Genomic DNA, 15,009 nt, shown 5'->3' on the forward strand with positions numbered 1-15,009 from the left:
GCCTCTGTATCATTTGTATAAGGGGAGAGATGGGCAGACAGTCCGGTGAAATGCAGAACATGCACCACAAACAGTAAATTAGAGGATGTGTCAACGATCAGCAGCGTCCAGAGGGACACTGGGAGGGACAATCCTGGTTTGCTCCTGATCCAGCTCATCTGAAGTGGCTTGGAACCACGAAGGCTCTAGATGCAGGCGGTGGAGAGAAGGGAAGCAGGGAACCGGAGATGTGAAACGAAACAGGTCAAGATCCCACTTATGAGGCAAAGGCAGGAGAACCAGGATTTCAAGGTCATCCTGGGCTACAGAGTGAATTCAAGGACAACCTATGCAGCAAGCGAAACTAAAACCAAGTCCGTAATCAAAATATCTAAAGGACCTTAATGCACTGGCAATTGGGGAGTCGTAAACAAAGCTGTAAGGGTGTAAGTACCTGCCATTCCCTACCTCCTAGGAGTCTTCACACAGCCCAGATATGTCAATGATGGACAGAAACACATTCTCATGAGGACTACTTAGTCAATTATATCTCTTACTCTCTATTTCTTTTTTTTTTTTTTTTTTTCCGGAGCTGAGGACTGAACCCAGGGCCTTCCGCTTGCTAGGCAAGCGCTCTACCATTGAGCTAAATCCCCAACCCCTTCTTACTCTCTATTTCAACCAGAACAACTTCATCAGGACCCCAAAGATAGAGCAGGGCTGTGGGTGTGGGCAAGGCAGGTCACTGGAATCTTTACGTGTTCCTCTCACAAGTGTGGCCACATTAACACGTTTCCTTTCTCTGCTTCCTTATCTCTTTAAATTGGCGTGCTGAGTGGGTGGCTGAGCCCACTGCGTTGGGATTGCCAATCTCATGACTCTGGTAGCACTTGTGCCCCGGGACAGACAAGCACCTAACCAGCACCATAGTCAGCCATATTGAAGGGTAGGTAGTGAAGTATCCAGGAAGTGAGGGCTTAAATGCCAACTGACAGAATTTTTACTAATGTAGTAAGGAGGTTTTCAAAAACTAGAAGGGAATTTAGTCCCCTGTGAAGACGGAAGCTAGCATTTTGTAGTGGGCCCATATGTGGTCTGAAAAGTCTCTGAGGAAACACCAATGACAATTCTGCCGAAAACAGCGGGCTTGGACCATTTTCCTCCCATGAGAAGGAAATGATACAGGCACACAATAATTGCACGAGAAAAATCACAGCATTCCCTGTGCATCGGGAGCTGCTGGGCGCCTCCACACTCACTAACGAGACACCCGTGGCCCAGCTTTGTTGAAAAAGAGTGGTGTTAAGTTTTGGGTTTTCCTGACTTTATAGTTACCACAATTAATGAGGTCTGTACCTTAAAAATACCCCATACAATCAAGCATTACTAGAGTTTGAGCTAAATAGAATCAACAGAGCATTCAGACCTGTCTGCTGTGTTGGAAGCACGTTGGATATTAGAAGACTCAACGAAACCTCATAGCCAGACGAAGGAAGGAAGTGCTATGATTTATGGTCAGCGGCTTCACAAGTAAGTCTGCTTATTTTAACATAAATATCATACACACATATATAAATATTGTACATAAAGATCAGCTCTGCTTTTCTCATCTGAAGAGACTGTTTCCTTCTGTTGCTCCATTCTTTTGTTTTAAAGAATTATTTATTTTATATCTATGAGTACACTGTAGCTGTCTTCAGACACACCAGAAGAGGGCATCAGATCCCATTACAGATGGTTGTGAGCCACCATGTGGTTGCTGGGGTTTGAATTCAGGACCTCTGGAAGAGCAGCCAGTGCTCTTAACCACTGAGCCATCACTTCAGGCCCCCTGTCACTCTATTCTTGTGTCTTGTTATTGTTGACTTTTGACTTCTCAAATAATTTTTATTCCCATTTTTTGTAGCACTAAATAAAATTGATTGAACAAATGCATAGAGTCTGTAAGAAAGACTCTTACACTTCTTCTCCCTCAAGGGAGAATCCATTTGAAATACCATGAGTTGCTCACTTTAGTGCTTCATCAAGTAAGTTAGTTTCTTCAATACAAAATCCATTTTGAGTCAAAGATTAAGACATGTCATATGCTTTCCTATTTAGATCCATTATATAGGATATCAGACACACAAGTTTATCAGTGTGTGTGTGTGTGTGTGTGTGTATGTATGTGTTTGTGTGTGTATGTGTGTTTTATGTGTATGTGTATGTATGTGTATATGTGTGTGTTTTATGTGTATGAGTATGTATGTATACATGTGTGTATATGTGTGTGTTTTTTGTGTATGTGTATGTGTATGTATGTACATATGTATGTATGTGTGTATATATGTGTGTGTATGTGTGTGTTTGTGTGTATATGTGTATGTTTGTGTGTATGTGTATGTGTGTATATGTGTGTGTTTGTGTGTATATGTGTGTTTGTGGGGGGTATATGTGTGTGTTTGTGTGTGTTTTTGTGTATATGTGTGTGTGCATGTTTGTGTTTGTGTGTGTGCATGTGTGTGTGTATATGTGTATGTATATGTGTGTTTGTATGTGTGTGTATATGTGTGCATATGTTTAAATGTGTGTATGTATGCATATGTGTGTATATGTGTGTGCTTGTATGTGTGTGTTTGTGTGTGTTTGTATGTGTATGTGTGTGTGCATGTGTGTGTATGTATGTATATGCATGTATAAGTGTGTGTATGTGTGTGTATGTGTGTATGCATATGTGTATGTATGTATGTATGTATGTATAAGTGTGTATGTGTGTGTCCTCAGTCTAAGACAGAGACTCCCACTGAACCTGAGGCTTGCATATTCGGCACGGTGCTGGGCCAGGGGGCTGGAGGAACTCTGTCTGCTTTCCCAGTAGACACAGGACTGAACCTAGCAATTTACCAAAGGCGCGATCTGCCCAGCTTCCCCTCTGAGTTCTATTGATTGTCTATTTTTGCTCAACATTCCTTCCAAATTAAAGAAGCAAATGATCTGTCAGTAGGCAGAAATCCTGTCCACTTCTAAAAGTGATTGTACTTAGAAACAATGTAACCTAATTCAAAAGTATCTGTTTCTTGTCTGTTCAGGTGAAATCCTTGAAGAGTGATATATTAGCTGGACTAAAAATTATCCTTTCATTAAATCCTATGGTAAAATGGGTTTGTGTTCATGTTTTTGTACTGTTTATATTGAAATTTTAAGATTGTGAAAATAATTAAATCCATGAACAGGTAGGTTTATTTTTCCAACCTATCCATCAAGCAGCAAGCATCTGCTGTATTGAAAAGGTTTACACGCAAAACACAGTTAAATTTATAGTAATCAGTAATAAAACATGTGCTTTTTAAATTGGTTATGGAAAAATACATGCAAAAATGCAAAAAATGGTAAGTCGTAAAAAATAAAACGTGAGGTAGTATTAGAATTCAAGGAAAGAGACACTGAATTATCACACTCTGGGGACCTACGTAAACGTCATGGCAACCGTCCGTAAGCTTAGCCACAGGCAAGCCACAGGGCAAGGTTTTCAGACACTCAGGAAGTGGAGATCCTACGTCCAGATGAGACAGAAAGGCAACAGCTGGTGGAATGAGGAAGAACCCTGATCTTCATTCAGAAAAAAAAAAAAAACAGTCATCCTCCAGACTCGGCCACCCACAAGTTGCCCTACCTTGCCCAGTGCTAAAAACAAATGACTGCTTCCTGAACCAGAGCCATCAAAGTATAGACAGAAAGGAGGCAGCAGACTCCAGAGTCCCAGGATCTGGGGTGGTTTAAAAGGAGTGTTCCCAGCCTGTAAAGCATATGAAACAGTATACCAAGGACTTTGAGATAGAAAAATAACACATGCACACTGGATAGCCTTGGTTCACTTCATTTCTCAAGTCAGCTACTTTTTCATGAAGCCTTCTGGTCCCCTCTGAAACCCCCCAGAGACAACTTCGGGCAACAGGACTCGCTCAAGTGAGCAAAGTTATGGCACAAGATTGACTCCATTTGCCATCTCCGCTCGAAGCTCTATTTCCCTGAAACATGACAAGCACACTTCGAAGTAAGCTGCAGGAAAGCACCCCTATTTATTGACATCAAATAGTCTGCATTTCGAAGGCAAACAAAACAGACCAGACTCCTGCTAGACTCTGGTTGAGAGGAAAATCTAGATCAACCACAGTAGAATCTCACATTGTTTTAGGAGGTGATTGAGTTAAATGAGGACATTGAAACACCTAGAAATAACCTACCATGATATCCTTCTAGAAAATTTCTCAGACAGGGATAGCGCTTAGCAGGTAAAAGGACTTGTCATACAAGTTGTACAGCCTGAGTTTGATTGCTGGAACCCATAGTGGAAGGAGAGACCATCACAAGTTGAACTCCACATAAGTGCCAGGCATGCTCATGTCCCCTTAACAATAATAATAATAATAATAATAATAATAATAATAATAATAATAAAATCTCAGACGCTCAAATTAGGTAGCCAGCAATGTGTGTTATGTCAATCAAGTTACATTGGGGGGGGGATAACAGTTTATGTTAATACTATACTTTCCCCTTTTATTTCTTCTTCATTATTATTGAAAATAAATCCAGTCAGGACTAGTGCTTCATGTCTAAAGTCCCAGCATGTATTGCTGAGGCAGGAGGATCACACGTTTCAGGCCAGCCTAGACTACAACATTTGCATGGGGAAATCCTATCGAAAATAAAAGTAGAAACACACCAGCAAAAATAAACTTCCAAGAAAAATCAGTGCATCAAATAATATCATATTTCATCCTGTTCGTACATGTGTTAGATCAAGTTATTAAAAATTATGTATTAATATCATTGTATTATAGCAGTGTAATTGTCTATTTAAAACTATTGTCTGTTTTGCAAAACATAAATTATGACTTAACTACTTTGCAAATGGCCAGTGTGAGATTTCCTTCTAATGTCAGTTTACTACAAGGTCTCATCAAAGGGCACAGAGTTAGTATCAGAGAAAGATGAGAAGCTCAGGACTGGGGCTTCCTTGCACAAAGAAGCAATAAACCTCACAAGTGACAGGCCCGGGACAAAATTCGTTAGGCAAAGCACACAAATCAAACCTACTTAACTATAAGACTAACCTTGACTTGCAAACCCACCCTTTTGTAAGTGATGCTCTCTGAACTTCTCTCAAAACTATTTTTAAATTCTCAAATGTAACTCTCTAATTTAAGAGACAAACTCACGAAATCTGATTGCACTTCCCTCCACTTTCCAAAGCCCATAAAAGTGCTCTGGATGGAAATTCTAGCATAAAAAAAAAAAATCAGTTGTAATCAACAGGCCAGAATCTCTGCTTAGTCAGAGTTATTGGATCATCAAGCCTGCAAGTTTTGGAGCACATAACCAGCACATGTGAACTCATGGGGGTAGAGCCCAGCATCACGTTCCCAGAGATGCCTCAGTAGATCTGCTGTGGAGCCCAGAAGTCTATAACCGGAAGCCTCTTAACTTCTCAAACACCAGATGACTTCATTTAAGCCTGGTGTGTTTACCGGCCAGTCAGAATACATCAGCAAGAAAGAGTCACAATGGATGTTACATTGTGTCCAAGAATTAGAGTATCCCGGTGTGATAAATTGTGAGAGCCAACTGTTGGAAGAGTAAAGAAAACTCCAGCTTAAGAAAGGGGTCATAATGCCTAGAACAAATGAAACTCAAGACGGATGATCAAAATGTGAATGCTTCACTCCTTCTTTAAAAGGGGGTACAAGAATACCCTTGGCAGGGAATAGAGAGGCAAAGATTAAAACAGAGGCAGAAGGAACACCTATTCAGAGCCTGCCCCACATGTGGCCCATACATATACAGCCACCCAATTAGACAAGATGGATGAAGCAAAGAAGTGCAGGCTGACAGGAGCCGGATGTAGATCGCTCCTGAGAGACACAGCCAGAATACAGCAAATACAGAGGCGAATGCCAGCAGCAAACCACTGAACTGAGAATAGGACCCCCGTTGAAGGAATCAGAGAAAGAACTAGAAGAGCTTGAAGGGGCTCGAGACACCATATGTACAACAATGCCAAGCAACCAGAGCTTCCAGGGACTAAGCCACTACCCAAAGACTATACATGGACTGACCCTGGACTCTGACCTCATAGGTAGCAATGAATATCCTAGTAAGAGCACCAGTGGAAGGGGAAGCCCTGGGTCCTGCTAAGACTGAACCCCCAGTGAACGTGATTGTTGGGGGGAGGGTGGCAATGGGGGGAGGATGGGGAGGGGAACACCCACAAAGAAGGGGAGGGGGGATTAGGGGGATGTTTGCCCGGAAACCGGGAAAGGGAATAACATTCGAAATGTAAATAAGAAATACTCAAGTTAATAAAAAAAAAAAAAAAAAGAAAGGGGTCATAAAAGAAGAGGGCATTTGATCTCAGTCTTGAGAACAAATAAAAATCTAATTAAGAAGAGGGAATGAGGAAAGGGAGGGAGGCCGATTACAGAGCAGCACGCAGCAGCCACACTGGTCCAGCCCAGAATGGATCACCTGGTGTGCTTTGGAACTCCTATCTCTGGATTAAATGTTGCCTGGTGTCTTGATAGATGGTAAGCATAGATTTGTTACATTATATTCAGACAATTCATGGGAGAATTGATGCTAGGCAAGACAAGGGAACTACAGTTGGGTCTGGCTTTTAGGATGCTTACCATGGTATGCACACTCAAAACATTTCAGCTTCCTTCCACATTGGTGTTTAAAATCAGTACAGCTACCATTCCGGGAGTAATTGAAAGGATCATCTAGCTTGATCTTGAACTTGAAAGCTAGTGGGGGAAGACCGGAGGCACGTCACGCAGAACTCTGACGACACTACACACTTACCATCAATAAACTAACCTCTCAGAACCAGGTAAGCCTTCCAGTGGAAGGCCTGGGGCCACTAAGCCAGCCACAAAACCTCCAATCTGCCCTGCCTACAAGATGTTCTAGGGTAAAGGTGGAGGAGAAATTATGGGAGTGGCCAACCAATGCCTGATCCAGCTTGAGAGCCACGTCACAGGAGGGAGTCCACCCCTGGCACTGTCTGGAGGGCCAGGAACCAGAGTCTAGATAGCCCAGAGAAAAATGACAAAAATGACAAAAACCACTAAAATTATGACAAAAGTCACTAAAGCATTGAGACAAATGCTCTGGGGAAAGTGATTAATTACAGCGAATTATTTTTTCCCATTAGCATTAGCATCCGTTTACAATGACGTGTTTCCAGGATAAAGACTGGAAGGTTAGCTACAGTATCATTTCAACTGCAGAGAAGTTCAGTTGGTCGGGTAACTTAGGTCTTTAAAAAAATCTACAAAGTAATAAATGTTGACCGCACACATAGCTGGTAATGGGTAGAAGAGAAGTCAAAGACCCGGAGTCTGCCTTCCGGGAACTGTAACCAGTCTGTGGTCTTCATCACTAACAAGTTCACAGCCACTAAAAGTGTTGCTGTCATCTCTCCAATCCATGCCCATCTGCCTTGATCTGTTACAGCCCATCCTCCCCCCCTACTCCCATCCCCACCCCCACCCCACTCCTGTCACATATGTTGAGTGCTCAGTTCCACAATGGCCTGTCCCAGCACATGTAGGAGCCTTATTGCAAAGTTTTATCCGAGGTTGCTATCTTATATAATGTGTATCTGCCAGTCACATTTCATGATCTCAGAGATGACAGCATATTCGTACTACTCATGAAGCAGGGTTTAATTCCTATGTGTATAAAAGACGCGTGGATACTCGATCAGTAAAGAAAAGCTATATTTAGCTTCTGGCTTCAACTGTTACCTTTCTTTCCTTCCCAATGTGACAATGGATCTTTGGATTATAGGGAGCAGAGGAAGAAGGTTATCAAAGGGGGTTCCATTGCAAGCTGTCTTTGAGGTATCGGCAGTGATCAGAGCTCGCTCAGACAACTAACTAGGCGGGGGAGGTCCTTGCCCTACCTTCCCACAGCAAGGCTGAGAGGCTCTCAATCGTGCCTTCTTGCTAAGTGAACTCCTCACAGCCATCCTGGGAAGGCTGTGCTCCAGGAACGGCTAGCTCTGTGTTCCTTAACTGGCTTACTAAGGTTAAAATAGAGTAGTTACAGAAGTCTGTTAGCAGGACTCTAAGTGCCACTGTCTACATGTTCCAGTTAGTCTCATGTCAATTTGACACGAGCTAGAACTATCCGCAAAGAGGGAACCTCAACTGAGATAATGCTGACATAACATGCAACTATATTTTTCTTAATTAGTGATTGATGGGGGAGGAGCCAGCCTATTGTGGACAGTGCAGTCCCTGAGTTCATACTTCTGGGTTCTGTAAGAAAGCAGGCTGAGTAGCCAGGGGAAGCAAGCCAGTAAGCAGCATCCCTCCATGGCCTCTGCATCAGCTCCTGCCTCCAGGTTCCTGCCTTGCTTGAGTTCTTGTACTGTTAAGCCAAACAAAGCCTTCCTTCCCAAGTCATGCTGTTTCACCATAGCCACAATAACCCTACCTAAGACACTGTATTATATTTGTAGTTCAGTATTTATTTCATAGCTAGCACTGCCATGTACTGTAACAAGCATGTTCCCCATGTCCTTCTATAAAAACCCTCCCCGTTCTCTAAAGAACATGCCACAGTTAGCTCCCTTACTGGATATAAACAAACTCAGACAAATAACAAAACCAACTTTCAGAGAATAACAGTAAATTACAAGGCCAGAATCTGCACCCAGGATACCGATGACAAAGTTCCCAGGATACCACACCCCGTAAGGTGATGAGACAGAGTTCTCAGCACCACAGAAATGAAAGGAACTTGCCTTATGCCACCAAGTTGTCAAGTACACTTTCGCCCAACGATAGAAACTACATTGAGTTTAGTAAGAAATACACAATCAACTGAACCTAGACAGCTCAAATAATAGAGATTAGGCCCGGACAAGCTTAGAAGAAATACTTGCTACTAAGTATTCAGTTCTCTTTCAGATTTTTTTTTTCTATTTGAAACTTTTTCTTTTTTAAGTACTGAAAAGTAACCCCACATAGAAGAAAGTCTCCCAGGACTGGAGTAGGAAGGTGAAACAAACTGGTTTAAGCCAGTGCACTTCAGGGTCTCCAGCATACCTACAGCAAAGAAGCATTGGAACGGTTGGTGCGTGAGACTGGTGCTATTTCTCCTCACTCCTAAGAACTATGGGACGCTCAGAGTTGTGCCACGTTCTTGTCTATTTAGTGCCCTCCCGATGCTGCAGGGTTTCAGAAAAAACGACAGAACTCTAAACTATGCTTAGATAGTGAAATTCCTGACCACCCACTGCCCACTGTGTATTACAGCATTAGGTGACAGGAGCCTAACACTAAAGCCAGCTTCAGAGAGAAGAAATGCACCTATTATGAATTGACACAGGACTCTGCCAGGCAGCTGCTATCACAAGGAGCCTAGAGGAACATTAGAGGCAGTGACCCCAATAACGCAAGGGCTTGGGTCTGCTGTCATGAACACCACTGTAACTTTCACAGTCTGAGGTCAATCATATGTTGTCTAAGGGCTTTCCCCTACCAAAGGACATGGCCACTTGCGGGATGGATGCCAAACATGCATTTCCAAGAAACTTTAGTTTCAGGGCAGTGATTTTTCAACCTGTGGGTGGGCGACTCCTTTGCCAATCAAATAACCCTTTCGCAGGGGTCACCTACGACCATCAGGAAACACAGATGTTTATATTACTCTTTGTACCAGTAGCAAAAACACAGCTATTAAGCAGCAACAAGTATAATTTTAAGGTGGGGGCGGGGGAGGGGGTAGTGTCACAACATGGGGAACTGTATTAAATGGTCGAAGCATTAGCTGAGAACCAATGTTTAGAGGCTGAGGGGGTTAAACTTCAGGCTTTGTTTACAACAAAAATCACCCATGCTTTTTTAGAGTTACAAGGATCTTTCCTACAGAAAGACTGAGAACATTTGAGGGCATTTAAAAACACGGGAGCATAGAGTATGAGTGGGGTTTTTCAGTGAGAACGGTGGAAAGAAGTGTTCTAACGCGAAGTGGGCACCTGGGTACATGGAATGTAGTATCCTTAATAGAGCCGACCATCTAATTCCCCAAAACTGGGCCAGCACGGCTATTCTACCTGACTTACAGAGGATCTGGCCCAGTGAGCGTCAGGAAAGGGGAGTCTGAAATTGGCAGTCCTTGAGAGTTGCTGGAAGCATTCTAATGTTTGTCTACCGGCGGGCAGAAAATCAGTCGTGACTTCTCAATTCTTAGGTAAGCGTCTGCCAGAAAGACTGAACCTGGAACCGCTACCGGCCTAGGGCAAACGTCCCGGAAGGGTGTAGGGTAAGGGAGCTAGACGGTTCCAGGAAGTGGGTGGGGAGGAGGAAACTGTGGAACTGGAGCAGAGCCCACCGCCAGGCTTCCCAGACGCCCAGCGGAGGGAGTCCCGGGCCAAAGTGCGTAGCATCACACACGCTTTTGGCAGGGCTGACCCTTCTGTTCCCGTCATCACTGAACCTCTGGCCCTGATTGCGGTCGTTTAAAATAAATAAATAATTTTTAAAAGGTTGCAAAGTGGGCGGCGGCTAGGGTTTCTGTAGCTGAGTCACAGCTTTGCCAACTTTCACAACGTTTCCCAGAGAGAAAGCAAAAAGACGCAGTCCCAAAGCCCACCACTCTCGTCCCCAACTCTGTGTCATTTGACCCGGGGTGGGGGTTGGGAGGGGGTGGGGTAACGTCAGTCAGTACCACAAGGAGGGTATCCCCACTCAGCAAGCAACTTCTCACCAGTGGTACTGGGAGCGCCAGTCAAGTGCCACCAAGCCCGGATAGAAGGAAGGAAAAAAAAAAAAAAAAAAGAGCCGCGTCCTCACCTGCAGGACACCGACACCTCCACGCGTGTGGCAGGGATGGCCGCACTCAGCTGGTTCAAGTCCCCGATGCCCGTGGCGCTGGTGTAGCGGCTGTCCATCTCGAGCGGAGGCGCAGAGCACTTGTCCCGAGCCCACATCCAAGCTGCGGCGGGCTGAGCGCTGCTCGGAGCCGAGCTCCGCACCGACGGGAAGGGGTGAGGGTGGAGGCAGAGGAAGGAGGCGGAGGCGGCGCGGGAAGGGGAGGGAAGAGGCGGACCTCGTCGCGAATCCCGCGACCGAGTCAGTCCTGGCCAAACCGCCACGGTCTCCCAAGTGGCTCTCCCGGCTGCTCCCTCTCCGGGGCAGCCCTCGGGCTATGACTGGGTTTGCAGCTCCGAGGCTCTGGGCGTAGGGCGCAGCGACCGTAGGTGACCCGTACAGACCCCGCGCCGTCTAGTGGGAGAGCCCGGGGCGCTGGCGATTGACCCCGATCCCCGCTGATAGGTCTCCCACTTCGGGCCAAAGGACTAATGGGGTGGTGGGGCAAGAGATGCCACCAGCCTTTGGCTCCAGGGGCAGAGGGGCGTGCCAATATTTGGGGCCAGCTCGGGCGGAGTAGACGCTGTTGGGACAATCGCTGCGTTATAAGAGAGGAGGCTTCAAAGCGTCAGCCATCCCCAGCAACTTGAGACTTTTAGGCGAGGGTCCCCTTAAGGCAAGATCGGTGCCTCGTAACGCACTTTCCAAAAGGGGGGGATTTCTGAGGCCCGGGAGGTCGTAACCTTATAATCTAGCTCCTTCTCCCCAGGTCTGCTCCTCAAGTCCTGAAAGCTGGGCAGCCTAAAGCGTATGCGCAGCTCGGGTGACCGCGGAGTTTGGCAAGCAGATCCCGGGCGGCGCGACTGGGAGTGGGCAAGGCACGGGGCGCCGCAGCAGCCTGCTGGGCAACCCCCACTTTCCTGCGCACACCTGACCCAAGGCGTCACTGCGGGTCCTTTGGCGATGGCCGCCAGGGGGCGATGGAGAGCGGAGCGCCTAGCCTCGGGAGGGAGCGTTGCTGACTTTAGTCCTAGCTCACCTGGAGAATCAAGGACTTATTACTGGTCTCTCAGGTGACATTTTAACACTTGGAGCCACCCCCTTAAAGAATCTGTGTTGCTGCAGGGGGAAAAGAGTGTAGATGCTTGTCGCTCTAAACATTTGAATCACTTTGGTCTTGTTTTCTTTCCCTGGTCGCCCCGTCCTCCACTCATCACCCCTCAAATCCACCAATTCTGATTTTCTTTCTCTTTCCTCTGTCACAAATTAAACTGCAGTTGATGACTAGAATGTTCCCTCAAACTCTCTTATTGATGCCTGAAATGGACAAGATCTAGAGGGGTTTTTTTTGTTTGTTTGTTTTGGTTTGGTTTTTTGTTTTTTGTTTTTTGTTTTTTGTTTTTTTTTTTTAGTTAACTAGAATTTTTATTTTGCAGGCACCTGCTGAAGTTCTAAATAAAAGGTAAGGACGTTAGTGTTCCACCCAAAGGACTCCTCCTAATTTTCCACCTTATCGAGGCCCATATCTGTACGTATCTTAATGCGTTTATTTACATGGACAACAGCATGCAGGTATTTAAAGTGTGTCCTCAGTATCCACCTGCTAAGCCACATCAAAATAATAAACCATTCCCTCGCCCAAAAAGCTTCTTGTGTCTCTTGTAATCAACCCCTACTTTCACCATTAAAACAACACTTCGATTTTAATGTAAAAACCACAGAATGTGGCACGGTCCATTTTTAATCCGATTTCTTTCCCTCCGTAAAATTCTTTGTTCATCTACGATGCCAGGTGCATCAATGGTGAGTAATCTTCCACTTTTAGAGACTCGCCACAAATTGGCCACCCACTCGCCTTGGTGGACAATGTACTTGTTCCTGGGTTTGGGCTATTACATACAAAATCGCTGTGAATGCTGGTATAGTAGTCTTTTGTGGATGTAAGTGTTGATCACACTGGATAAGCAGAAACAGAGTTGCTAGATGAAAATGGAATAGTGTGTTTAATTTCTTAAGAAATTAATGAATTGTTTCTACAAAGTAGTTTTACTGTTTTGTATCCTAAGGTAGTCTGTGGCTGCCAGTTGCTCCCTAGTCTTGCCAACACTTCGGCCCATTGTTTACAATGTGGACAGTCTCCTTGCAGTTTAATGACTAATAACAGACAGTACGCTTCAAGGAAATTACTTACCTTTATATATACTTTGGTGAGGTCTTCATTCATTTATACTAAAGTGTCAGTTTTAGTATTTCTGAGTTTTGAAAATTCCGTATTCAACATATAAGGCTTTTATCACACATGATTTACAATGTGTTTTCTTTCAGTTTGAAAAAATCTATATTTTCATTTTCTTGTCCTCATAGAGAAGTGTCTAATTCTGATGAGTTCAGTTTTCCAATTTTATTGGTGACAGGTTTTTTTTGTTTGTTTGTTTTTTTTGGGGGGGGTTGGGTTTTTTTGTTTTGTTTTGTTTTGTTTTGTTTGTTTTTTGGGTTTTTTTTTTTTGTCTGTTGTCTTGATTTGGTTTTTGCCCATGTCAGTGCTAAGAAATCTTGGCCTAATTTGATGTCACCGAAAATATATTTTATGTTTTCTTCTTGTAGTTTTATTTTCTGGATTTATAGTTAAGTGTGGGATTTCTTTTAAAGAATGTTTTAAAATTATCTTAAAATAATCTTTGTCAAAAAAATCAACGTAACAAATACGTTCACTGTTGGACACCACCTTGTTCTGTTGACCTGTTTGTCTCTGTTTGAACCAGAAGTGTCTTGACTACTACGGCAAAGGAATATTTTTAATTGAGTACTTAACTGATTAAAAATGATTCCTTTCAAAGGGGTCTTGCCACTTTAAAAGTCTTTGCATTTTCTTACAGAATTCAGATTCACCTTGACAATGTCTATAAAAACTCCTAAGATTTTAAATGAGTTTATATGTCTCCCAGACATAGTCCATAATAGAAGGGAACTGACATCTTATCAGAATTCATCTCCTGACTGGGAACACCGTACAATGTGCCATGTTTTTAAGGCCTTCCTTAACGCGTGTCAGCACTGCACTATTAGTCCCATAGGACGGACGAGACTGGAAGAATCAGGCAGGCAGAGGCCGAAGCAGCCTGGGAACTCCAGGCAACTGCAGCCTCTGACAGAGGCAGGAGTTTCCACTTGGCACTTTGGAGAGAGTGTGGTCCCGGGTGTCAGGCTCTGGACTTTCAGTTCTATAAGAGCACAAGCTCCATTGCTTGAAGCCTGCCAGTTGGTAGCCATATTGCATCAGCCTCAGGAAAGGTAACACTGGTGGAAACATTAATTCCACGTCGATTGCTTAACTTCAACACTAACGAGCTTGAATGACAAGACAAAGAATATGTAAAAATGAGTAAAGCTTCCTATTAGTAAATCCAGCCCGGTAAGAAGAACTGCAGTCATTAAATATAAATATATCGACGTGAACTTTAATGTTTCTGCCTGTGCTTTTCTTTAGGGAATGTATTAACAACACGTGTTAAAAACTCGTTCAGGTAAACAATGTGTGGCGTTGTGATGTGCTAAAAGCAAAGATGAATTATTCACCAGACCAGTCATTTGGCAAAAAAACTAGCTGGATGTCTCTTCAGTACTGCACACTGTTAGATCTGAAAGAGGAAATCAAAGTTAGCAGATGAGGACCTTGTAAGGTGTCTTGGTTGGAGTTTTACTGCTGTGAACAGATGCCGTGACCAAGGCAACTCTTATAAGGACAACATTTAATTGGGGCTGGGTTACAGGTTCAGAGATTCACTTCAGTATCATGAAGGTGGGAGCATGGCAGCATCCAGGCAGGCATGGTGCAGGAGGAGCTGAGAGTTCTACATCTTCATCTGAAGGCTGCTAGCCGAAGACTGACTTTGGCCAACTAGGTTGAGGGTCTTAAAGCCCACACCCGCAGTGGCACCCCTACTCCAACAAGTCCACACCTCCTAATAGTGCCACTCCCTGGCCCAAGCATATATAAGCCATCACATAGGGATTACATCAATTGAGTTGCTCGGTTTCTGCCATTTCTTTGATTACATGTCATCCATTATTTTAGAAGCTCGTACTGATAAAATAGGATAAGAAGAAGCGAGTGGGGGAAAGATGCAGTGAGATGAGGAAAACAGAAAGAAAGGGAGAAACTCCA

General features: G+C 44.1%; 1 protein-coding gene across 4 annotated transcripts in view; it reads right to left on the bottom strand.

The window, feature by feature from the left end:
* Cpne8 (copine 8) overlaps nucleotides 1–11,092 on the bottom strand; it is a 174,024-nt gene extending 162,932 nt beyond the window's left edge. For 3 of the 4 annotated variants that reach the window (XM_087558325.1, XM_087558326.1, XM_087558324.1), the window contains exon 1: nucleotides 10,827–11,034. Coding sequence is in view for 1 of the 4 variants with exons in the window: in NM_001108750.1 (NP_001102220.1) it covers nucleotides 10,827–10,963 (137 nt within the window). In the remaining 3 variants the exon portion in view is untranslated. 4 annotated transcript variants of the gene reach the window in all.
* Nucleotides 11,093–15,009: the final 3,917 nt, after the last annotated feature.

The sequence above is a fragment of the Rattus norvegicus genome, chromosome 7, assembly GCF_021556685.1.
Source record: "Rattus norvegicus strain SHRSP/BbbUtx chromosome 7, alternate assembly SHRSP_T2T, whole genome shotgun sequence".
In the NCBI taxonomy this organism is placed as follows: Eukaryota; Metazoa; Chordata; class Mammalia; order Rodentia; family Muridae; genus Rattus; species Rattus norvegicus.